The sequence below is a fragment of the Polyodon spathula genome, chromosome 10, assembly GCF_017654505.1.
Source record: "Polyodon spathula isolate WHYD16114869_AA chromosome 10, ASM1765450v1, whole genome shotgun sequence".
Taxonomy (NCBI): Eukaryota; Metazoa; Chordata; class Actinopteri; order Acipenseriformes; family Polyodontidae; genus Polyodon; species Polyodon spathula.
The window spans coordinates 5,802,221-5,829,071 of NC_054543.1; the positions used below are offsets into that span (position 1 = coordinate 5,802,221).

The 26,851-nt window shown below is 38.4% G+C and overlaps 2 protein-coding genes across 2 annotated transcripts; one reads left to right on the forward strand and one right to left on the reverse strand.

Moving 5' to 3' along the window:
• The first annotated feature begins 1,432 nt into the window (after positions 1-1,432).
• dhx32b (DEAH (Asp-Glu-Ala-His) box polypeptide 32b) lies at positions 1,433-11,787 on the forward strand. The gene is made up of 11 exons (XM_041261444.1): positions 1,433-2,175; positions 3,298-3,491; positions 4,147-4,519; positions 5,241-5,489; positions 6,060-6,153; positions 7,470-7,619; positions 9,149-9,340; positions 9,630-9,761; positions 9,989-10,179; positions 10,715-10,905; positions 11,377-11,787. The coding sequence occupies exons 1-11, from the start codon at positions 1,906-1,908 to the stop codon at positions 11,573-11,575; spliced, it is 2,235 nt and encodes a 744-aa protein (XP_041117378.1). The 5' UTR covers positions 1,433-1,905; the 3' UTR covers positions 11,576-11,787.
• Positions 11,788-11,876: 89 nt separating this feature from the next.
• Positions 11,877-16,494, reverse strand: LOC121322015 (BRCA2 and CDKN1A interacting protein). The gene is made up of 7 exons (XM_041261445.1): positions 16,294-16,494; positions 14,847-14,921; positions 14,472-14,552; positions 13,963-14,052; positions 13,536-13,723; positions 12,449-12,623; positions 11,877-12,253 (listed from the first exon to the last, which is right to left on the reverse strand). The coding sequence occupies exons 1-7, from the start codon at positions 16,429-16,431 to the stop codon at positions 12,083-12,085; spliced, it is 918 nt and encodes a 305-aa protein (XP_041117379.1). The 5' UTR covers positions 16,432-16,494; the 3' UTR covers positions 11,877-12,082.
• Positions 16,495-26,851: the final 10,357 nt, after the last annotated feature.

Consider the following 26,851-nt stretch of genomic DNA (forward strand, 5'->3'; position numbering starts at 1 on the left):
ATGTAATGTAGTTTTATTGGGGAAGAGCACACACAATTCATGGTTTACTGGCTGGAAAAACAGGTGCTCAAGTAACATATTCTCATTTCTCTTTTGCATTTCCCCTTTAGCCACATTTGGTAAAACAACAAATCTGAAAGACTTTTAATAGAGGCTTGATAGAAGCTGCTCAGCTGACAGGTGCTTCTGCATGCATGACTGATGTTTCACTAGGAACTGTTTCAGAAGTGATGCCCACCGGCTGCTCTGGAGAACAGGCAGATTCCTTTTCCCTTCTTCCCTTAAGGTAATCATTGCGGAACAGTCACATTTAAACACTTTTCTGACTCATTATGTCAAATCAGTGCTGTCACAGTTGTCCAAGGTGGTCCTATTGTTAAAAAAATATGTTTCTATATTATTTATTTATTTATTTATTTATTTGTCCAGCCCATGTGTCATTCAAGAACCAATGAGAAATGAGGGTGAATGCAGGGCAGGTAACATTGTTAACAACAGCACCAATCTTTGCACACAAAGGATTTATATAGGACACTAAGAGAAAATTGGTTTTATAGAACAAAGTTTGAACAGAGCATTTGACTTTGTGAATGCTGCTTCCTCTCTGGGGGGGGGGGGGGGGGGGTTGGGGGGGGGGGGTTTCTATTGTGCTTTCATTGCTCCAAGAGTAACTTATATAAACCCTGGTCTTGTGAATGTTTGAATTTGCTTTAGAAGTTTTCAAAGATAACCCAATGGTAACTAGACCTTTTGGATAAATACTCCCTATCTCATTTCGGATTGTGTTAGATAAAGAGTTCTAACACAATAAAACCATAGAATGTAGAAGATTAGAACATTCACAATGTAGTTTTCCTTAGTCCTGATATTGAATTGTTATGAACCTGTTTTTCATACATTTTCTCATTTTATATGATAATTATAAACATTCTGGGTTTTGGGGTTTTTTTTGGACAATGTCAAAGTTATTGTGTTTGATGGTTTTGTGGTGGCAGTTGTAACTCATGTCCTGCAGGATGCTCTTTAAAGAACACATTCAGTCTTTAGTTCTGGAAAACTATACAAAAAGGTTACTATTTAAATAAAAAATTTAATTTACTTTTGTAAATTAAAGTACTAGTTTGTGCAAAAAAAAAAAAAAAAAAAAAATCAGATTAGTTATGACTTGTTAGGGTAAGAAAAGAAAAAAAAAGACAAAATGCCCTAAATCTGCCCTAAAAACGAGCTAAATGTATTACTTTTAACATTTAGGTGTTTACCATTGATGCATATGATAACTGAGCATCACTTAGCCGTCCAACCTTCTGCCGTTCTTTTGCATCTCTTTGCAAATTCTTTTGTTGTGGGATTAAGTGACCACATGACAACATTCACAGTCACAATAGTATCTCGCCTCTTTAGAGCTGCATTCATCGGTGACCAGGCACGTGTGACAAAGGGCAGAGTTTCACAGTCCTGCTCATGTTCGACACAGAGACTGATTTACAAATAGCTTCTGGCAAAACATTAACCCAGATTTCTTAAAGACAAATAGAAGAAAGGAAGAAAAAAAAAACATGTGATCCGTCGTGGTGTATTTTTTCTTTAGCTGTCTTGCAAGTGATATTTATCCAAGCTAGAATTGTGTTTTGTTTTGTTTGGCATTACAGACGATGTCCAATGTATGTATCCTGAAAAAAAAAAAAAAAAATAAATTCAGGGAGCCGGAGGGTCGAAGCTGAAGTATGCGCGTGGATTGACGGTGATTGTTTTTAGTGTTGCTTCAGGTGTTTCTCGAAAACTCAAAACCCCGATGCGACTGTAAACGTCTGAGCCTGGACATACTATTAATTAAACCGAGTATTTATTTTAACTCCCTCGTCGTTCCTTACTTGGCATAACTACAGCTACATATTAACTACAGACATGGCGGAGAACTCCGCTGTATCGGAAGAACCGTATTTATCTGATGGATTTGATTCAGAAGTAGTCGGAGAGGATGGGGCTTTAGATTTCGGCGAGGAATTAGAACTGAACCAATTCGATGGGTTGCCTTATTCCTCCCGGTATTACACGCTACTCAAGGAAAGGAAGAGCCTCGCAGTTTGGGAGGCCAAGCGTCAATTCATGGACAGTTTGGCCAAGAATCAGTTTGTGATCGTCTCTGGGGCAGCAAAAACTGGCAAAAGCTCTCAGGTGAGTCGGCTGCATACATTCTTCTCAAGATTCAACGTGTAGGGGTAGCGTACAGTGTACCCTACACTACTTTGATTAATAGTTTGGAATGTTATGTAACTTTAAACTTCGTATCTGTAACTTTTTGTACATTTTGTTTTGCAAAACAATTAATAACTTGTATGCGTGTTTCATTTTTTTTAAACAACGCATGTTATTTTTTATTGTATCATACAAAACAATATTCTATTGGATTACTTTCGCGCCCAAAAAGTGGTATTTAAATATTTAAATATATTCTCTATATCTAACTAGTATATGTTTTACACTTTTAAATTTAGCCTAATATAATCATGTTGTATGTTGCTACATGGAAACCTTAGGGTTTAGTTAAAGTCGACTGAAGATATTTAAGGTAAGATCTACGTCTAGGCCTACATGTATGTGGGTGTTAATGGACGGTGAATAGAAATAGCAGGGTGTCGGTAATTATTTCATTACCCTAACTTTAGCAGTTACAGAGTAACCGTTTTCAGCACTTTTTTTTTGTAATTTAGTTAGGCTGCCTGCAGGCTACATTTGCTGTAAAAGTTATACTTTGTAACAGTAGGTTTTTATTGTGTCTTGTTTAAATTAGTTCTATCATGTGAACAAATATTCCTCGTTGTACTGTATATTGATCTGTCATGACTGTGTAGTTTAGTTTGGAGAGACAGTGGCCGGTATTTATTTATTTTTACCATATGAAATATTAATGCCCTGGCCAGTAATGTTAATTTGAAAGAAAGCCCAGAATATCGAGGCCAGTAATTCTTGGCCAACCAGACTCAAGGACGCTTTATTACTGTAGCCGTTTGGAGGTCTAGAGACTGGTAACTTAAATAACAACCAATCAGTCTTTATTTTATATAGCGCCTTTCATAGTGGACCACCATCACAAAGTGCTTTGCAAGATGCAGTAACAAGAAAATCCATAATACTTTAAATACAGAGAAATGCATAATAAATAAAATCCTGAATTTCTGTTTTGAGCTACGCAACAGGCTTTTCAGTTTGCAGGCTGTTGATGACAGCCCGCCACAGCTGCCTGTTCAGCTCAGCTATTTTTAACCCTTGTGTCCGTCCCCCCACCCCCCACCCCAGATCCCTCAGTGGTGTGCGGAGCACTGCCTGTCTGTTCACTACCAGCATGGCATGGTGGTGTGCACCCAGGTGCACAAGCAGAAGGCAGTGGGCCTCACACTCCGTGTGGCAGACGAGATGGATGTCAACATTGGACACGAAGTGGGTTATGTCGTCCCACTGGAAAGCTGCTGCACCAGCGACACCGTCCTGAGGTCTGTCCAATTTGCATCTAATCCTGCCTCTGACCCTCTTTGCAGGAGCTGTCGCGGGGAAAGAATGAAGAACAATGGTTGAGAGGGCTGCAGCTGCAGTGTGTTCAGCTTGGGCATTCAGCCCATATGCTACTCTTTAACATTTATATTGGCTTCAGGGGGGTTGACTGAAAAAAAGGCAATGATATTGGGAGTATGGAAACTTCAATAGAATTGAAGGAGTAGATGGGGGGGAAGGAGTGTGAACAAAGAAAACACACAGGCAAAACACAGAAAGGAAATAATGAAGATGATCTTAATAATAATTATAATAATACATTGGTATTGGGCAAAGACAGTCATTTATGTGAATGACTGATGGCTTCTGGGCTTGACAAATATTATTATTATTATTATTATTATTATTATTATTATTATTATTATTATTATTATTATTATTATCGTCATCTTAGACCTGGGCCATAAGGTGAAGTTATTAAGGTTTGAAAAGTCATTTCTGTACCTTTAATTGCCCCACCCTCCTTTCTTGTGGCTTAGTTCAATGACTAATGTTTATTTTAATTTTGAAACTTTTATTGACCTACAATGCTCTGGCTTTAGTAGTCACAATTAGCAATATCCACCATTTAAGTCAGATTCCTTTTATATTCCACAGGTACTGTACTGATGATCTGCTGCTCCGAGAAATGATGTCTGACCCTCTCTTGGAGCACTATGGTGTCATTGTCATTGACCAAGCTCACGAAAGGACAGTCTCCACTGATGTGCTACTAGGGCTGTTGAAAGACATTGTGCTCCAGAGGCCTGAGCTCAGAGTTGTTGTAATCACTGCTCCCCACATGTGCAGCAAACTACAGGCTTATTATGGAAACGCTCCTCTTATAAGGGTGGACAGTAAGTGCCAAACAGAGGTGGTTTACAGCAATAGCAACCACAAGGACCATTTCTATGCTGCAGTGAGACTGGTGTTTGAAATGCATCACACAAAGGAGGACGGGGACATTGTTCTGTTTTTGGCTTCTAGCCAGGTAATGAATATTCAAACTTTTAATTATTTTCTTAGGTAAAGTTTTAAAACCAAAAAAAAAAATATTTAGCAGCATTGCTTTCCCAGCTTGTTAAAAACATTTAAAATCCAATTGAAAGTGTTTTTTAAAAAAAAAAAAGATTCTAGGAATGTCCCACCATTTCATTTCAATAAAATGGGAATTTAAAGTTACTGAAATCTACTTGACTTTGGACCAGCAGAAGTATATAGGTTACAGGCTTATCAACTGTTTGGTGCTGTATAATTTGTATGGGGGGAACCTAGAGTAACTGTACTTCATTAGCCAAATACTCCCCAGCGTAAATGACATACAATATGAACAACACATCTTCAACTTAGCAATGGTCGCCTTTTTGGAAACAAGCCATCATTAATAATATGATAGTTCTATAGCATATAACACTGAAAGCTAAATAAAGTAAACCCACCACAAAAAAAACCAAACAAACAAAAAACTTGTAAAACTGCAGTTTCAGGATGTTTAAAGCCAAACTCAGTGGCTGGATAACATGGTGACATTGTATATTGTATTAAAGATTAAGGGCTATTCACTGTAATGTTATTTGGCTTATGGCCTGGTTTTGTGTTTTGTTTTTCTCCCCAAAGCAGACTGTGATCTCACTAAAAGTTGGCCACATCTTGATTTGCTGGTGGCTGTTTCCTTTATCACATGATTATAAATTCACTTGTTTTATTTTTAGGAGATTGACAGTGCTCATGATATCATCAGGCAAGAGGCTGTTAATCTGAGCCCAGATCTTGGAATACTAGTCCCGGTTTCCTTGATCCCAGGGAAAGGTGGATTTTTGTCCAGACACAGCGAGGAGCAGGAGAGAAGCAGCAAACCGTACGTTAGAAGAGTCTTCCTGACTACCAGCAAGGGGGAGGACTTGCCTTGGGCAATCAACAATGTGAACTTCATTATTGACGTGGGCATTGAGAAGAGAAATGTGAGTGAGATTGAGTTATTACAGTACATTGCTAGTAAGCCCAGATTTACCACCAAACTGTATAATGTGTATTCAGTAATTGTCATACAGAGGATATGCATGACCTGTACCCTGATCTGTTTAACCATCTTGGGAGGCTTTAATGATTGAAACCATGCACTTTTCCAGGAGCTTGTGCCATCAAAAACACAGAAAAAAGGCCTACTTGGAATAAAAACAATTATAAAGTATTTCTTGTTTTATCCGAGTCATCATTTAGAAGCATTCTAGCCAGAGAGGTGCACGGAAGGGGTTCAAATTGAATACTCCAGAGTGAAGAATTTATATTTCTAGTGATCACTTTCATCTGGAGGATTGGGTCCAGTACCAGTACTCTGGGTGCTACAGATTCACAGCAAATTAAAATAGTGTATTTATGCGGATTATTGGACCATGATGCATGTCCAATATTGGGTGTTAAAACCTCAACTAGATTTCCTTACAATACCTCCAGTTGCTTCACTCTCTGTTCTGTACAGCTTGTAATATTATTGGTTCTTTGAGAGTTCTCATTTTTTGTCCCTTTGTTAGGTTTACAATCCCAGGATCAGAGCCAACTCCCTTGTAGTGCGACCAATCAGTAAAAGCCAGGCTGAGATACGGCGGCAGCTTGTGGGTACAACAGGTATGAGTTTCAACTACTAATTTCAAATCATGCTGCCGATTCACTTCATTTTGGAGATTTTAAAGCTTTAGATATCCCAGTAAAGGTTCTCTACAGTGGTGAACTTGTTGCATTGTACCTGTGTATCCCATTACCATCCACGACTATTGAAATGCATTTCCATATGCAACACATGCACAGGGCCCACAGACACCACAGATACTTGGTTCCAGTGCTGTTATTAGTTTACCATTTCTTCAGCCCGGAGAATTGTTTTAGCACAAGCCTATAGACTAGGCACAGCCTGAAGGAGGAGGAACAGATATGGGATTGTTGTATTAGTGGAGGATTAGAGTTTGCCAAGATCTGCTTGCACAAGAGTAAGCAGTTCCTGGAGATTAATGTCGTTATGTAGACTGTGACTGAACTTGAGGCCAAGGGGAAACCTGTAGATGATCCAGAACAGATCCATGTGCTAGAAAATACACTTTCACAGAATAATTTCAATTGCTGTAAATGAAAAGTCTGCTTCTTCTTGGTACCTGATCACTTCACATGTTGCACATTCAAAATCGCTCCAAAGATCTAGCAGTAATCTGACCATGTGACCTACAATTCGGGGTTAGCCATGTATCTGCAGCATTGCATTTGAAATGTTTTGCATATCCTTAACTAGAAGAGTGTTTGCCTAACATGGCAAGTCACGCAAATGTGGAGCTGCAAGTAATTGTGCTCATAGAGCTATACACTGACAGAATCAGGGAGGAGCCAATACATCAAAATTCTTTCACTTGATGTGTAAAAAGGTGTGCCTGGCTGTATAATGTGAGTTGCACTTGCCAGTTTAAACTGGAAAAGCTTGCAATAGGGTGCCTATGGATTAATTATCTTAATGTACAGTATTCTGGTATAATGTATGTTTTATTACACCATCTTTTCAGTTAAAGAAAACATTTGGTCAAAATCCTGGTTATTAGTAACAGAAAACCTAAACTGCAGTTAGTGTTTCTTTCAAAGAAATATGACTATTACAAATCTACTGAAACCCATAAGCATATACTTTTATAAACTATAGAAAAACATCTATTTTGCTGAAACGATTTGATTAGAAAACCTGTATCTCTGCCTGTTTGGTTCACTCACCATAATGAAGCTGTATATAAATTGTCAGAGCAATGCAGCATTATAAGGGTCACAAGTTGTCATAGAAACAAACCAACACCAATCAAGAAAACAAAAACAGTACGTACAGTGCAAGCCATACAGTTAATGTAAATACGCAAGTATAGAACCAAAACACTCTGTAAAGTATTGTCCACTTGTTTTTTTTCATTTAGGGAAGTGTTTCTGCCTGTACCCGGAAGAGATGCAGTTACCTGATCAGACTCCTCCTCAGATTCTGGAATCAAACTTCACAGCCATGGTGGTGTTTCTAAAAAGGATGGACATTGCTGGCCTGGGCCATTGCGAGTTCTTGGACAGACCAGGTACATCAATAGCAAGTGCATCTGTATGGCTTTATTGTAAAATATGCAGATACTTCAGAAATAACTCTTAAAAAGCACACTGGGATAAAAAAGGTAACTTGTTGAAAGTGTAATCCCCTGGACAAAAATGTATTTAGTTTTGTACATGTTTTACAACTGATGTTATTTACCTTGAGCCTAACCATCAATTCCTATATGGTCATTCGGAATAGCACATTTTCTGTAGAAAGGCAATGCATTTTGCTTGCAGAAAGCTCACTGATGTGACTGTGTCCTTGAATATAAGAACGTATCTTAAGTAGACACAAGCTGTTAGACTCTAACAGTTAGACCATGTTTTGTAGCATGTGATTCAAATAAACAAGGAAACATTCATAGCAGGGGAAAAAAAAAATCACCAAGGTTAAACCTTGTAATGGCATGCCTTGATTAAACTGGCTTGCTTACTATCTGGGATGCGCAATTTTTCAGGGGCTGTGGCACATTGCATTTCAAATTAATCAGCAGACCTCTAGACTGTTCAGTCCAGTCTTTTTCATCTCTTGTAATTACAGACAGGCCAGGCCTGTTGGTCTCCTGGCTGTTATACCAAACCCCTCAGCCGTACATTAGTAGCTCTGACAGCGCCTAGCCAGTCCCCATTGTTAGGACTTGGAGGCCCACTTCTGCGTGGGAAAAGCTAACTCTGGGAACTTTCCAAACACTGCGTGTTTGCAGAAGACCACGTAAAGGGGTCACTTGTTAGCGATTATAACTGTGCTTCGTCAGGCCATCAGCACAATGAACTGGAAGAGCACAGGTTTAGCCCTCAGCAAGAGGACCCCTTTGGTTTAAAAAAGGGGCATTTATGGAGACAAAGTTAGTCTATAACCTAAAAGTATAGGTTAAAAAGTAAATGCAGTTTTACGGTTTTGTTAAATTAATAATGAACTGTATTGCACAGGCGAGGAAGCTCTAAAGTAATGTTCAGGTCTAAGCTTTATGTTTTGCAATACATGGGCTTCCATTGTATGGCCCATACTAGACCTTGGACTTGAATACCCTTCTTTTAAAGTGCTCTAGTCAGTGTTTTTAATACAGGTCAGGAATCCTTACTGCTTTTATATTTGACAGAACTTCTGTAAACTCTGGCTGTGTATGAAAGATTCAGAAACACTAGGAGTTAAAGAGTTAGCCCCAAAACTAGTTTTCTTTCTGGCACTTGTTTTTGTTTGGCTTGTCTGTGGTTTATTTTATGATACTCCTAAATATTCAACTTGGTGATTTATTCAGTGAACAGGCATGAAGTTCGACAGTAAATTTAGCAACAGCTGCATCATGGTCTCAGTAGGAAAGGTTGCTTTAGTTGTGTGGATGTCTTTATAATTCACAAAAAAAAAATTGGGTTGAGAAGTAATCATGTGGATGGTGTTGGTTTTCTAATGCATAGATTATTGATGCCACTTTGTTTTTTTTATTTCACTCAGGTGCCAAGTGTTGTAAAATATTTTTAACCGATATAAAAACAATGTGTGTTATCGTTCCGCCAGATCCGGAAGGTCTAATGCAGTCTCTGGAAGAGCTGGATTACCTGGCTGCCCTGGATGATGATGGAAACCTATCTGAAATTGGAATCATCATGTCGGAATTCCCACTTGATCCCCAGATGGCAAAGACTCTGCTGGCCTCCTGTGAATTTGATTGTGTGAACGAAATGCTTACCATAGCAGCGATGCTGACAGGTATTAAACTAACACCCTGATAACTAACCAGGGGCAGCAAGAGTATTGAGGGATTACATTAATTGAAACTATTATTAATTTAGATCCATGATAGAATTATCATTTTAAGAATCATAACCCTTGGTGCCCTCTCTCCAGTGACATATTGCACATTAATTAAATTATGAGTCTCCAATCTGTTTATAGATTGAAGCGCTTGTCAGCTTTGGAGAAAAGGGTGTGCTATACATACCATTTCATGTTAGTGTAGTTGTATGTGCTAACCCTGTCCCTGTTCTCTTTCTATCAGCTCCAAACTGCTTCCTGGAGCCTCCTCTTGGCTCAGAACAGCTGGCCCTCACTTGCCACATGAAGTTCCAGCACTCTGAAGGGGATCACTTTACTCTCATTAATGTCTACAATGCCTATAACCAAAGTCGACGTGAGTACATTTTCCTGAGTGCCCGTTCTTCCAGCAATCGGACCACTGGTACCCCCACTGTACAAATATCCATCAAATGAAATCAAGACAAGACTGGTTAACTACTACATCCAGATGTAAATTAAATATATCCTTTATATAAAAACATTTAGCTTTTTTTTTTTTGCACTAATGGTGTGTGCGTAATATACACTCAACTAATTTTTTTAAATATTTGTTTTTTTAAGACTTCAACCTTGAGAAATGGTGCCAAGATTATTTTCTCAGCCATACTGCTCTCCAGACAGCTGATGCCATCAGATCTGAGCTGAGAGATATCATTAAACGTATTGAACTTCCCATCTCTGAGCCTTCCTTTGGAACAAAAAGCAACACTTTGAACATAAAGAGAGCGCTGCTGTCTGGGTACTTCATGCAGGTAAATACAAATAAGAGACTTTCTGCAGAAACACAATGGCAAGTCAAGGCAGATCATTTTGTAGGGAAATGCGCAAACATTTGTTCATTTTTCACAAAAGCCAAATCTAGCAGATTAGCTCTTTTTAAAGAGCTTAAACAGCACTGCAGTCTTTGTAGAAGCAACTTTACACAAATGCCATATAACTATTCACTATGAAGCCCAAATGGCTTAATTGTTATATGCTGAACAAAAGGTTAAAGCTCAGCCAGTCATGTTATCATGACCTAAAATCTGATGCCTGCAAATCTGTTAGTTATCTCACATGTGGTATATGTATGTAGGAGATGCATTTGTAATTGGTTGTTTTGTAAATCAGCTACCAATACTGTTGTTCTGGTTCATATTCATTCCTGAAGTCCAAAAATATGTATATTTTACCCCTGCTATAATTAGTTGTTATTGCGTTTGGATCAGGGTGTACTACTGCAACATGTGTTAACAAATATATGTAACGCTCTGATTTGCAGATGTACCTTTTCTCTCTGCTCCTCAGATTGCTAGAGATTTAGATGGTTCTGGGAACTACTTCATGTTAACAAACAAGCACGTAGCCCAGCTGCATCCTTTCTCAGTATATGGCTCCAAGGCAGAGAAACTGGGACTTCCAGAGTGGGTTCTGTTCCATGAATACACACCCTCGGAAAACAACTGTGTTCAAACAGTCACAGAAATATCACCCGAGATGTAAGTGAATGCTTGTTTTCAACCTTTGCTAAAACTGGCAGCAGGACGGGGGACTCGTTTTAGATCTGAGGTTTTACAGGTTAAAATGAACTTTAACCTTTACATAATTAAGTATTTACATAATACATAAACAAGCAAATTGTATCTGAAGGAAATTGTTTGAGACCTCATCACCAGGTGTTAAAAGCGGTAACTATATAGTTACAGTATAATACTTAAGATGGTTAATAAGTAGCTGGTACTTCCCCATGTCACTTTCCCCTTATTGTTCAAATCTATCACTCTAAAAAGCAGCTGACAAATATACAAGCGACATGCTGTCACCATATATTCTAGGGCAAAGTTTAATGTTGCAGCTGTTACGTTATTTTTTTTCCTGTCAGAGTAAAAAGCAAAGGGTTTAGCCTCAACCTCCTTTTCAAGCTTTGAGCAACCAAATTCATGTAAAACATAACATCTTTCTCTCTTCAGGTTTATCGAGATGGCTCCACAGTACTTCTTCTATAACCTTCCCCATAGTGAAAGCAAAGAGATGCTGCAGCTTATCATTGACCACATTTCTTCAGCACAGTGCAAAAAAGAGGAGCAACAGAACATTCAAACACTCACTCATAAAACCCCAGAGGAATGTCAAACACTCCAGGCTTCCGAAAGATGTGTTATTCAGTAAAGCCTGGTAAATTGGGCTGGGGATAAAATGGTACTGTACTGTTTGTTCTAAGAATGTACAGTGCTTTTGTGATGGAGGTACTCCAAGACCAATCTGCAACAAAAACATCTTTTGAAACTACTTTTTTTTTTTTTTTTACTTCAAAATGGCAAGGATATCTTACAGGAGAATTTTCTGTATGTAAGTTTGTTTTGTAACAATGTAATACTTTATGTACAGTTTTGTGGAATATTAAATTATTTTAAAATCTGAATAGTTTTACCATGCATGGAAATACAAATTACACGCAGACAATGGTAAGTAAATATTATGGATTAAACACACACCAAGGTCAATTTATTGGAGCTTCTTGGGAGTCCAATACAAAAAACAGTGTACAGAGTTGGGTGTTTTTTTTTTTTTTTTTTTTTTTAATATAACTGGTTTATGCAAATAAACAAAATGATTCAAATGTACAGGTAAGAAACCATTGTGTTCCAAACGTTATACAGTTCCTCCAGGTAACCTTCATATGGACAGGTACTCTCTTAGTTTTTCCATGATTGGACCAATACTCTTGGCTGGGATTAACATTACAGTACGGAAAGGTTTCATTGGAACATCATCGAAAGACCATCGGCCAGCAAGACAAGAGTCGCTTTCCTCTTGGACAGAGTAGTTGAACTTTACAGCTGCATGCTGCAGGGAATAAGAGTAATATTATTACACTTACAGTAAGTGTTTGATTATGATGAACAAAGATAGAAGGCAAACATACAATCTTGCACTGCAGAGTAATACAATTGATTTGTCAACTAAGTCATGTTACCTTTTTACAACTGCAATGTGTACACATCTGGCTCACAAGTGCAATTATATCGTGAAGAAAGTTACCTCGTGAAAGAATTCCTCCTCAGCATTCGTAAATTGCAGTTCTTCTTTCTTTGGTGCACCTCCTCTTAGTGTGCTGTTATTTTTTCCTGCCTCTTTGAAGGTTTTGCTTATCATGATGTAAAAATGGCACTTCCCAGTGGGTTTATTGGTTCGCTGGGCTTCTGCTATTTCCTCCCTAAAACAAACAAACAAACAAACAATGTTTTTTCTTCTTACAATATTATGCCACACTGGTCCCTGTTGGGACCTTAAAAAAAAAAATTGCTTGAAACTTTTCTATGGTGTTAATAAAAGCAACGTTCGAACAGTATCATGACTATCAGACTTCTAATTAGTCCATAAACAAACATTAAAAAAAAACCACACATACCACACTTTTTTTTTTTTTAATTTTGATAGCTCAAATTCAAAACTAAGGTTCAATATCCCCTGGCAGTCACGCCAACCTTCAGCAGAACTTCCAGACAATGACAGCAATGTGCTCTGGCTGCATACAGGACCTTGAATATTTGTTACTGAGAACACTCCTTAATAACTTTATTGTGTCTGTGCTGCTGGCAAAAAAGCAAAGCATTCACAATTCTACACTCCTTAAAAAGGGGCACCAAATTGAAATCAAGGGCCACGTGGTAATTTTGAGATTTGCTTCACAAGCCACACAAACAGAACATCATAATTTATTTTGTCGAGTCGAGGAATGATAGGGTGGTAAAATAAAAACAAGCTATTTACCCAGTCAACATTTACTATTCTTTCCAAAAGGTTGATGGTTCACCAATTTACATTTTAAAGTAACAGAGATTGCATGACAAACAGTAACTTTGTGCACCCTTCATATACAAGAATATGAAAAGAAAACTTGAAATCCCAACCCAAATTTAAGCCGCAGCCTTTGGAAGACTGCATACAATTACCTTGTTTGAAATCCCTGCTTTAAAGGATTTTCATCTTTTATGTTAAGGGATTTGGTGCCATCTCATGGTAAAATATTGCAACTGCACAATTAAGGAAAATTACATTTTTGCACCCCGTCCCAGTGAGAATACAGAAAGCAGTCAGAAAACGATCAACAGGAAGCAATACTTACTGTAGCTGTTTGTGCAAGGGCAGCGCAATTTGCGGTGGCACATTGATGAATCTCTCGCTCAACAGGAGGCCCACAGGCTTTGTGGTGTCGTTCAGGATTTTATTTAGCTGCTCAGCGACGCTCGGGGGACAGCACTTCTCACAGTGATCAAGCACAAGCTCCTTAATCTGCTCAACACACTCTGAGCCCTTGAAATTGCATGCAAAACAATGAGTTAGATATATCTACCTTTAAATCAGGGTAATAAAAATGATTGTCATGCTGATAGATTAAGAGTTAATAATGTTTTAGATTAACTGTGATATACAATAAATATTAGCTTTCAAAGCATTTAAATATAAAGAAACAAGTGTCACTGTTTTTATTTGCATCTTGCTCTTCAAAAGGTGATGTAAATGTAATACACTCTGTTCATCTAGTTACTCACCTTTCTTTCAGTCAGATTTAAAAGACTGATGAATCCAAAGACTTCATCTATATCATCATCATTATCACTGTCCTCTGGAACATCAGCTTGCTGGAAGGAAGAAAAAAAGAAATACAAGGTTTGCAAAATAAAAATAACTTGAGGGCATAGTAAAGAATATATATCTATATATATATGCACACACACACACAAAACAAGTCAATACTCTGACACAAGCAACAACATTTACACAATACACAACTATTATTAAAACAATACATGTGATAGTGTAGAGGGTTCAAACTAAAATCGCAGCCAGTTTTTTTTTTTTATATTTTATTTTTATATTATATATATATACACACACACACACACACACACATACACACAGAGAGAGAGAGATCAAGTATATTAAAGAAAATAAAAAATCAATGTTACAAAATGCGTTTTTAATGTCGAATTTGAGTTGTGCTTATTGCACACTTGTTGATTGCGGGTGCAGTAACAACATGACATCAATCTCGTCTTACTCTGATAACACTTCCAATGTGTTTCTGCTGGATTATCAGATCAGTCAGTTGAGACAGGTTTATATTGGCTTTCAAAAACAGCTGGGAAGAAAAAAAAACATTAAAAAAGTTTAAAATAAGCCTACACTGTACACCTTATGCATTATTATCAAATTCAACAGTGACATCTCATTCTGGTTATTAAAAAAAAAAAAAAAAAGTCAATGTCTGTATTGAAATTATGAAAGAAAATCTGCAAACTTTGTTTTTGGAATTAAGATTCACCTGACCACATTTTTATTGAAGTGAACAGGTGTTTTTCTTGTAGTACTGCAATAATGTAGTAGGAGTACAGTACTGTAGTTTTAAAATCTTCAAGGTTTAATTTTGACTCACCTGTTTCAAAAGCTTTTTGATCCCGTTACAATCGCTGTCGGATATTGTATGTGCTTCAAAGTCGACAGTTACCTCCTGCAAAACATCCCAACACACTATTACCAATCCACAGAAGCTGTATCATGTAACAAATACACACACACACAAACATATATAATTAACCCTAACGTGCACTCTCAATGGAACATTACACTACACTGCACAGGTGTTGCATGATAATTCTCACCCCTGTGTTATGCATAAATGTCATTTCTGTAGTTTGTGCGCATACGAATTCATCTGCGCATGCCTACTGTAAAGTTGTCATTTTCATTGCCAAATAGTGTCAGTCTTTTAAAATCAAATAACCTGTTGCATTAGAAAATATTTTTCATTTTTTTATCCGAGGGTAAATTCCCTTAAAGTACAAGGCGGTACTCGGAAAACTTCACTTTAGAACTTAAACTTATTAAAACATCTTTACGTAACAGTAGAGAAGTTTGGAAATCTGCCGCAAAACTGATTAACTTAGATGTTTGGAAATCTGCCGTCAATTTCCCTTTAGGTATGTTTTACTTAATTCAGCTATGTATTTGGACATTTTAAGACTGCATGGTTATGTTTTAAGTAAGTAAAGCAGAGCTTATTGTAACCTGTCATAATTAATGAGTTACATGTTGTGCTGCAGACGTCTTCCAACGCGTATAGGTTAATATTGTTCGTAAACTTTTTCAGGTTGATGGAGTACACTATTTACTTGGTTTAACTTAAAACTGACAACTGTAACGAGAACCAGCAGATCGCCCATAACCGCACACATATATATATGTATATTCTAATATGTCCATGTTCGTTTGTACGTTACATTATAATGCACTGCGTGTTTCACAGTACTTTGTGGGCATGTAATCTGTGAAGGGTTGATTTCTATTGATAGTGTCTCCAGTCTGGTGACACTATTTGGCAGTAACACTTAGGCATAACACCGGTGAATCTTTACCCCAGGGTGAGAACTGACCCAATTCAAACGGGGGTGGACAGAACACTGGGGGAGATTGGACTGGGCAAATGTTCACCCTCTCCGGACAGAATACTGGGGGTGAGAACTGGCCTGGGACAATGATGGTCACTTCTAGACATAATACTGGGATGCGAATTAGGTTGGTCTGTGAGGTTAATCCTGTAAACACCGACAGAAGTTTTTTTCTGTTATCCGGGTATTGATTGCTATCGTTAGCCTTTGTTTTACGTGACAATAGTTTAACAATACAAGTAAAAAGAAAAAAAAAAAAAACTACAGTAAACAAACTGCAGCATTCTAGGTATTCGCTTAACCTGTAACTAGACCCCTTGATTACGAAAAAAACAAACCAATACAGTCGGGAAATATACTTCCAGAAAAGTAAACAGAGACACACGCATCGTGTGAATAGTTTCAGAAGGCCCGACTGTATCACTGGGTAAATACCTCGTTTATTTCTTCATCAGAACCGTCACTGTCGTCGTCTCCGGAGTCACCTTCGATCCCCTCATCCGAGCTTTCCTCCTGGTCTTCCTCCGGCTCCTCTCCCGTTCCCAATGCTCGTTTTTTTGCCAAAGACGCCATGCTTCCAAACACACACAACACGAGGAAGAAGGCAGGGCTCAGGCATCTGCGTAGGAACGAGATTTATAGAGGAGAGCTGCTTATGAAACTGAGCCCTGGCGTCCGCCATGTTGGCTCCATCTCTCCTATTCTTAGACCCATTGCTGACACTCTGCTTGAGCCGTAATGGCTTACGTTTCACAACTTCTTGAAACTGAGACGAGAGAGGCGGGATCTGGAAGGAACAACAATACGGCGACTGAAGGGAGAGTTAATCCATAGCACGAATATTTGAATAAACAGAGATATACAGAATACCTGAATAATTATTGAGATATAATTTCTGGTTTATTTATTTTTTATTTTTTGGTTCCATAATTATTATTATTATTATTATTATTATTATTATTATTATTATTATTATTATTATTATTATTATACCTTTTTTTGTGGGGCCTTATTTATGTATGATACTTGCAACTTTAGGTTTCATGTTATTTTTCATTTTATGTATTGATCTATTTTGTCCGAAACAATTTATATTTATCACAATTCAAATCATCAGACACTATGTCAATAGATGCCGCTTATTAGCAACTCTGACAAAGAAAACTTTTGGTTGTTTACATTTTTACAGGAACCAATCCTATACTATGATTTTTCGCTTATTAACAACCTTCAGATAATGACAACTTTTTGATGGCTACCATTAAGCAGCATCTACTGTATATAAATACAAAGCTGAATTCAGAAGTTGTACAACTTTGAAAAGTAGTCCAGGACAAAGTGATTCCCTCTTTCAGAGTGGGGGATCTGCCAATCTGCTCCATGGGGAGCTCGCGATTGATCTGCCCGTCCCTTCCTGGCTGTGCAGTTGTTGCAGTGGCGGCAGTACTCAGCCACATCACTGAGGCATCGCCCTGAGTAAAGCTCTACCTAAGTCCCTGCAAGGTTTTGGTTACTCTAAAGTGCCAGAGGTGCTGTGATGTGCCTTCAACACAGTGTCCTGAAGGTCCCTGGGCACCACCACCTACCAGCAGCTTTTCTGTCCGGCTGGGGCTTCCCAGCGACACTGAAGGACTCCCTCCCGCACGGCCAAGTGGGACCACTGCCCAGAGTCCCTTCACAACCGGAGACAGCCGGGCAATGGCGGACGCTGCTGCTGATCCACCCACTCCAGGACAGGGAGGAGGTCGGGGTCCCGCTCCTGCAGATGTCGCCACTCCGCTGCTTTGGTCGTGGTCAACTGCCTGCAAGCAACCAGAGGGGTGGTGCCACCCAGTCCGACGGGCTGCTCCACGTTGGCGTGGCGGATCCCTGCTCGGTGTTGCACAGTGAAATTAAAGGGCTGTAGTTGCTCGATCCACCGAGCAACCTGGCCCTCCAGCTCCTGGAAGGTCAGTAACCACTGAAGGGCTGTGTGGTCAGTGCAGACAGTGAAAGAGAGGCCGCACAGGGAGTGGCAACTGGTGCACCCCCGCCACCATTGCCAGCAGCTCCCTACGAGTGACGCAGTACCGTGTCTCTGGTTTACTCCGACTGTAGTAGGCAAGCACCCACTCCCCCTCAGGTCCCTATTGGGAGAGGCATCAGTGTCCAGCAAGAATGGCAACCTGGGAATCGGGTGGAGATAGCACCGGGGTACAAGTCAATGCCTCCTTTAACTCAGTGAATGCCGCCTACAGGTCAGAGCCCCACAGAAACACCTCGCCCTTCCGGTTCGGTGGGGGGTGCCTTATCTGCAATCGAATTGACAGTAATACGAGGCCAACCCCAGAAACGCCCTCACCTGTCGCTGGTTGGCGGCAGTAGGATGTGCGGATGCCTTGACCCCCAACCCGGGGTCCAAGGAAAGCTTCCTCATGAAGCAACAGTCCCACTGCATCCAAGTGTTGCAGCACCTGTTGGAGGGATACAAGGGCTTCTTTGAACCTGGGGCCATGCACCAGCAGGTCGTCCAGGTAGACTAGACAGCTCCGTCGTGGGACACCGGCTAGGGTTCGCTCCATCAACCGCTCAAATGTGGCCGGATCATTGCAGAGCCCAAACGGCATCACCCGAAACTACCACAGGCCCTGCCCAGTCGAAAAGGCTGTCTTGGGCCGGGCTTAAGGGCAAGAGCTACTTGCCAGTAGCCACTTCTTAAGTTCAGAGACGAGAATCACGATGACCCGGCCACAGGGTCCAGGTACTCGTCTATGCGGGGAAGCGGGTACGAATCCTTCCGAGTCCTGGTTGTTGACAATCAGTCAGCACGGTGGCCCAGCCCCTCACTCCAACCTGATACAAGGACAGCTTATATATATATATATATATATATATATATATATATATATATATATATATATATATATATATATATATATATATATATATATATTTGTAAAAATCTGCAGTGAATGTTGAAGGTTTTCTTTTTTTAATTTCCAGCTGTCACACCCAGATAAATATGGTGGGCTCATGTTTCGCAGCCCCAGAGCAGTGGAAGCTGTGAGCCTGTGTCTAGAACAGAACGGTAGAAGAGAAGGTGGGAGATGCTGATATGAGGGAGGAAAGCTCACAAGTTACAGTATAGAATGCCTTAATTATCTATAAGACAACATTATTATTAACTTCATTCCTGCTGCATGTTTACGTTTCTAAACACATTTTCTATTTTTATTAGAGCATGTTTTGTCTCTACCTTACTGGTAAACGTGGTTTTTAAATGCTACAGTCGTTTTCATAAGCCAAAAAGCCTTACTTGTGTATGCCCAGCAGATGGCAGTATTGACCATGTTTCTTTTGTTTTTAACGTTAAGTGCATTCAGTGAAGAACGTAAGAAAAGTTACCAACAAGAGGAGTCGATTTAGCCAATCGGTGCTTGTCAGGCGATCGTTTTAAATAAGGAGTCAGTCCATCTTAAACATAGAAAGTTAATATGAGGGATGAGGTGGTACAGTGGATTCCCCGAGCCTTCTAATTTAGTTATAGTGTCCTCCCAAGTATTAGTTACATATATAAGAAAGTTTACAAACGAGAGGAGGCCATTCGGCTCATCTTGCTCATTTGGTTGTTAGTAGCTTATTGATCCAAGAATCTCATCAAGCAGCTCCTTGAAGGATCCCAGGGTGTCAGCTTCAGCAACATTATTACAATACATGAAGCTTTAGCTTTTATTTTTGAATTGTCATGTTCCATTGCTGGTTTGTATCTGGTGTAGATTATGCTTCTTTTTCACTTTTCTGTTAAATGCTAGGCAGTAATGTAAACTTGGCAACAAACCAGCACCAATAATCATGTTTTGAATCTGGCAACTCAATTTAAAGATTCAAAAGCACATGGAAACTATATTAGCAACCAGGAAACAATAACAAATACACTATGATTTAATCCACTTGAGCTGGTATAACCTAATTGTGTTTCCTGCAGTCTTTATCTGCTAGGGTTCTGTGCAGCAGAGTTAAGGTGTCTCTGGTGTTCAACACAGCCAATACCTTATAACCCCACTCATCTGCCAGTATTTCACTTGAGTCATGTTACTGAAAGGACACTGGTGATTTTTCACCTGCCTCTGAAAAGTAATCATTGCCACTTGACAGAAGAAAGTGCCACCAACCTATTACAGTACCTATAGAAAGTCTACACCCACTTGAACTTTTTTATTGTGTCAGTGCCTCAGAGTTTCATGCAGTTAAATGAGGATTTTTTTTCTCCACTTATCTACATACCATACGCCACACTGTTAAGGTGAAAAAAAGTTTTTATTGAGAAAAAAAGTATATATTAAAAAAGATCATAATTGGATAAGTCTCCACCCCCCTGAGTTAATACTTGGTGGAAGCACCTTTGGCAGCAATTACAACTGTGAGTCTGTTGGGATAGGTCTCTACCAACTTCGCACACCTAGATTTGGTAATATTTGACCATTCCTCTTTACAAAACTGTTCAAGGTCTGTCAAGTACCTTGGGGAGTGTTGATGGACAGCAATCTTCAAGTCATGCCACAAATTTTCGATTGGATTTAGGTCGGGGCTCTGACTGAGCCACTCAAGGACATTTACCTTTTTGTTCCTTAGCCACTTCAGTGTAGCTTTGGCTGTGTGCTTTGGGTTGTTGTCATGCTGAAAGGTGAACTTCCGTCCCAGTTTCAGCTTTCTTGCAGAGGCCAGCAGGTTTTCCTCAAGTACTTTGTTTGTCTCTGTACTTTGCTCCAGTCATTTTCCCTTCTATCCTGACAAGTGCCCCAGTGCCTGCCGATGAGAAACATCCCCATAACATGATGCTGCCGCCACCATGCTTCATAGTGTTCTTTGGGTGATGCGCTGTGTTGGGTTTGCGCCAAACATAACGCTTTGCATTTAGGCCAAAAAGTTCCATTTTTGTTTTGTCACACCACAAAACTTTTTGCCATATGGCTACAGAATCTCCTGAGTGTTTTTTTGCATACTTCAAACGGGATTCAAGGTGGGCTTTCTTAATTAATGGCTTCTTTCTTGCCACCCTACCATACAGGCCAGATTTGTGGAGTGCTTGGGATATTATTTTCACATGTACACTTTGACCAGGCTTGGCAATAAAAACCTGTAGCTCTTGCAAAGTTGCCATTGGCCTCTTGGTAGCCACTCTGTCTCCTTTTTGCTTGGTCATCCAATTTGGAGGGACAGCCTGATCTAGGCAGGATCTTGGTGGTGCCATACACCTTCGACTTCTTAATAATCGTCTTGACCATGCTCCAAGGGATATTCAAGGCCTTTGATATTTTTTTAAACCCATGCCCTGATCTGTACCTTTCAACAACTTTGTCCCGGAGCTCTTTTGAAAGCGCTTTGGTGCTCATGGTTGAGTCTTTGCTTTGAAATGCACTACCCAGTTGAGGGAACCGACAGAAACTGCTGAATTCATCCTGAAATCATGTGAATCACTACAATTTAACACAGATGGTGGCCACTTAACTTGGAGTGTGATTTTGAAGGCGATTGGTTACACTTGAGCTAATTTAGGATTGCTATTACAAGGGGGATGGACACTTATCCAACCAAGCTCTTTCAGTTTTTATTTTTAATAATTTTTCTACAAATTTATAGAATATTGTTTTTACTTGGAAGTTGTGGGGTAGGATGTGTAGACAATTGAAAAAAAAAAAAATCCAGGCTATAAGGCAACAAAGGTGAAAAATTTGAAAGGGGGTGTAGACTTTCTATAGGCACTGTATATACTGTTGACACTCTAACCCAGCTGCAACAAAAGGGGTTTCCTCTTAGAAATAACAAGCTGTTTACAGTCTTTTTTGTAATTTGACCTTTGATTTTATGCTTAAACAAAAACAAAACAAAACAAAAACGTTTATTCTACAACAGAGAGGTGCTTTATAACTTTTTATATTAAGCACCTGCTTAACTAACTTTCTGTTTGGTCCCACCGGCTCTTTAAAACTTTCTGAATGGAAAGTAATCCTTCCCTTGTCCTTAATGCAGTGGACTCCTTAGCATTTTAAACCTTGCACCTGCCTGTGAGGCTTAGCCCCAAAACAGCTCCTTGTTAATATATTCCACAGCCCTGCAAAGTCTCTTTGATATTCTATCCACCTCTGTACATTACATATCCATCTTGTGGATCTCAAGATCTCACATTTCATTGAGTGACATAAAAAAATAAAACAGTTCACTAAATGTGAAGTTAAATCTACAGCACATCTGTATCACCTGCATTTTAATTCCACCCATCAAGGGAGTTTATAAACAGAGCTGATATTCCCCTATATTTGGAACAGTCAGCACTGTTTGTACAGTTTTATAGATAGGCTGACAGGAGTACAAAAGTTTCTTGCCCCAAAGATCTGTCACTCTCCCACCGAGTAACACTGCCAGTATAATTAGCAATATACTAGAAATACAAATCTATATTATTATCATCAACACCAGTTTCGCTGCTGGTCTAAAATAATTGAAATTGACTTTTCTTCTGCAGGAGAGAGAATTGCTAAGCAGTTGTCTTCACTTCTGTGTTGCGAGTTTATAGACATCTGAAGGAACAATCTTTACTAAATTAATTTTACTATATTAAGTGGTGGGAGAACATTTTTTCCTGTTTCATCAAAGGATGTTCATTTTAATTGTGTCTGTGTTGCTCCAAGAGATCCATTGCGATCAGCCATGTAAAACAGGAACTTTTTTTTGTTTGTTTACTCTTTGGCATGCTTGTGATGCAATTTCTGTCTTGAAGGATCAATGGAACGCTAAATCTGTTTATGTTGTGAGTAAAGCCACATCCTCTTTGGGTAGGTCTAACACTGGTGATTTCATTGGTTTCTATACCTTTTATTTGATGTGCTGTATTATTGATCACAGTTCTTTACATTCTCCCTATTTTCCGAATTATATTATTTGGATTCAACAGTTCAACTATTCAGCACTACTGAGCAGTGGAGCAATTAAGACATATCTCAACGAGAGGTAGACTGCAACTGCTCCCATTTTGAGTTCAGCATCTCCATATTCCGGTGGCATAGTTATAATTTTTTTATTTCGTTTCTGAATGTCCACTGACTACCCTGCAAACAGTGTTGGGTAGTATAGATTAGTTGCATTTCTAATGTCATGTTATCCTGATCTTTCTTTGTCCAGGTATTTATAAACCAGGTATAAATTTTGTATACTTAACCTGTAATTGTAATGTCAATGTTTATGTAAATTGTGCCTCTATTAAAGCATATTTGTGCATGGTCTAATCTGAACCTGTCATGTAAATTAATTCTGATGCTGTTTTACAGGATACCTCTTTGAGGTTAGGAGATTCAAGTGTTAATAGGTGCTCTCCTGTTGAAGTCCATGTGTTATTTGCTCAGCCCCAGTAATTTAATTTTCACAGTAGACTGCTTCTCTTGCCTTTAACGCATTAGCTGGTGATCTGATAATTGAACAAACCTCGGCTGTGCCAGGCATCTATATCCTGTTTAAATCCCTCACTGTGATTAGTGTAGATTTTAATTTGCATGGGAATTGTTTTGCAGCAAGCAACAGTTTGCTGTTTAGTTGACAGCTCATAGTAATTGTTTGGTGATGTAACCCTTACACTCCTGCCCTTTAAGATATGACTGTTCTTGCACATCTTTTGTTGGTTTTAAAGCAGTAAAACAATCTTATTTGATGTCCTCGTTTTAGTAGCAAAGTAAAGGAACATTTACAGTGTGTCTAGAAGTGTATTGTAAGTGTTTGGCAAGCCATACATACTGTATCTAACATAGAGATCTATATTTCAAGTACAAAAATAGTACCAGTCCTGTCAATATCAACAAAAAAAATGATAGTATACAGAATTAACCAGAATACTAGAACAGAGTATACATATCTTTGGGATCAGGGAACATTAATAATTTAAATAAACTTTACATAAAATAATTTAGGTAGCTCCTATTATTTAATATTATAAGTATATTCTGTAATAAAGCAAATTCAGCCAGGCAATGTCAACTGGGGGCCAGTAAACATTTAAGTAATACTAAAATAAATGTTTTTACAATAAGTCTTTCTTCAACTCAAATAATTTTCTGGGGTGTTTTATCATTTGGATAAAGCACTGCTTTCCTTCCATTAATCAGAATCTGAGTGAATGTTATCCAGTATAACACTGGAGTTGACCCAAAGCAACTCTCATTGGCTGTATTCCAGCTTTGTTTCTTCACCCATGTCCTGAGATGGTAACTTCTGTAAATATAATTGTATTCCTTTGTTAATATATTTTTATTTCAAGAAGTTGGCCTGAACCCTCAGGGTGAAGATACACGAAATGCAGATAAGCTCTCCGACTATATATGTAAAAGTAAGTTGTTTGAATTGTTACATTTTGCATATACCATACATCAATTTTAAGCATTTGATTCTTCTTATTATTAATTTGTCATTTAGCAGACGCTTTTATCCAAAGCGACTTACAGAGCTAGGGGGTGAACTATGCATCGTACGTAGCGTCGACGACTAACGACTGTCTCAGTGAATCTCCTGGAACTAAGTCCAGAGTACGGGAAGTCTCTCTCAGGTACATATATGCATATATATATATATATATATATATATATATATATATATATATATATATATACCTATATATATATAATATATATATATATATATATATATATAATATATACGTTAGAAGTCACAAAATAATCTTCAATAACATTCTCTTCCATACATATCTAGGTCAACTGTTAACGTAGTCGAATAGTAGTATATAGTTATAATGTTGAGAGAAATGTTAAATGTGAAAAACATTTTAATAAAAATAAAGGTGTCTCCACAGTTGAAACAAAGTAACGGAGAAGAAAAAGGGACGCCTAGTGAATTTTCTCTTCAAGATGGGTTTCGAGACTTCCTATTACCATTATATATGTTACGAAATATATATATATAGATATATATGATATATATATATATAATATATATAATGATATATATATTTTGTCTTGTAGTTTATCAAGCATTTTGTTTTAAATCAAGTGTAGTTTCATAGAACTAAACATTTCCATGCTCAGTCTCGGCCCCCACCTCAGTAGGTGGCTGCAGACGAAGAGCTGACATTGGCAGTGGATTAGGGGAGGTTTAAAGATATATAACCTCACCTTCCCCTGTCTACCACAGGGGACTAGAGAGGATGATTTTTGTTTTTGTTTTTTAAAATGAAAAGGATTTCATTTTGGCAGGCAAATAATTAGTCATTAACTAGACTTGTAGTTGTTAACCTTTGCTTTTAACTCAGCATCTATAGCATAGTTGGCAATTCCTTAAGAATGCATTACATAACTTCTGTGCTGTTTGTAACCGTGCCGTGCGCAAACCCTCGTGCGACAGGGAGTCAAAAGTTTTCATCTCCAATCACTAAAAGTGATTCTTGATTATGGACTTGCTGCAGGGTAATAATTATGGTTATTAAAGTCACAGAAGAATTAAGACGAGTACATGCTGTGACAAAGTATTATTGATTGCAGGTGTGCCGTTGAAAAGCGTGACTGTCTATCAGACTGCCCAGCATCCCAATCTTCAGAAAGCCTTCAGTGAATATTTCTCAAAATAGGTAAAACTGAAAAGAAAAAAAAAACATGGTTAGAGTGATCCCTCCTGGGTCCGCACGGAACAGAAATATTTTATGTTCTGGTAACATATAATTACAAACCTTGCAAGGTTTTAAGTTGTGCAACAAATATCTCTTGAGTGGAAAAGCCTAATACACACACAGTACATGCAGATTACTGCCTCCACTCATAACTATAAAAACACAAAAACAAACATTAAGAAAGACTTGTAGACAAATGTTAAGTTTTAATTCAAACGTTCACTCATGTATAACATTATACAGTATTACAAGCTATTATAGTATCACCAAAGTTAACACAAATAGCATTTCATTTAAGTTTGTCAATGTGCCAAAACTGAGCCCGCTAACTGGGTCAATCAGCAAATGCAACAATTGGTATTGTGCTTTTTACCAGTAATGAAATATTTATTGATCTTTTTCATTTGTCTTGTGTAAATTACTTTTATTGTTAGGATTAAAAAAAAAAAAAATCACTGTTAGAGTCCATCGATTCAGGAAACTCTTTTGTGGGCCCGAAGATGAGTGGCACATACTTGCCCTCAGCATTAACAGCATTAGAAGTGTCTTTCCCTCCACTTCACTGCCTATTAAAATGCCTGAAGAAAGATATTATTACACAAATACCTTAATTGACTTAAAAACACCTCCTTTACACAAAGCAATTTCTCAAGTTTCCTCAAATCATTTCCTGATTGCTATTGGAGGGCATGCTGGTATAGATTCATGATTTTGTTCAGTGAGATTAGTTTTATTGTTGGGCTTGTCTTTCCCTGTTTTCCTTATTTCAATCTGCATTAATCTATTAATCTTTTTCCCCTGTACAGAGCATACCAACAAGCATTACTTTATTCAGTCCATTTTGTCTGAAAACACTCCAGAAACTGTCAGGGAATCACATTGATCAGATGAAGGTATGAACCTAATCATATTAATTAGTGCTGGGACAAATATGTGACTATTCAAACAAACACTGCTTGAAATGTATTCGTGGCTCAAATTACCATGCTCATATTCATTCATATAACAGAATTTACGAATGACTGCATCAAAAATGTATCATGCATATCTTATTATAGTGTTTGTAAATTATGGGTATAGATTAATAAACGGATATGTGTTCACTGGCTAGCGACGTTCCAGAATGTTTTTAGGTGCTAAATCTTGACCTCAATAACTCATGGTGCTGTGTATAAAGTCGTCTCATTCCATGCTTGTGCCGTGTCGTACTCTTAATCCTGTGTAAAGCAGCCCTTGTGACCCTGAGAAGTGGCTGGTTAATTGTTGGATTTGTAGTGTTCCAGTTGGATGAGCATAATGATCTGTATTCAAGAAAGGAAATTATCCTCATTGAGTGAGGAAAGGCTGTTA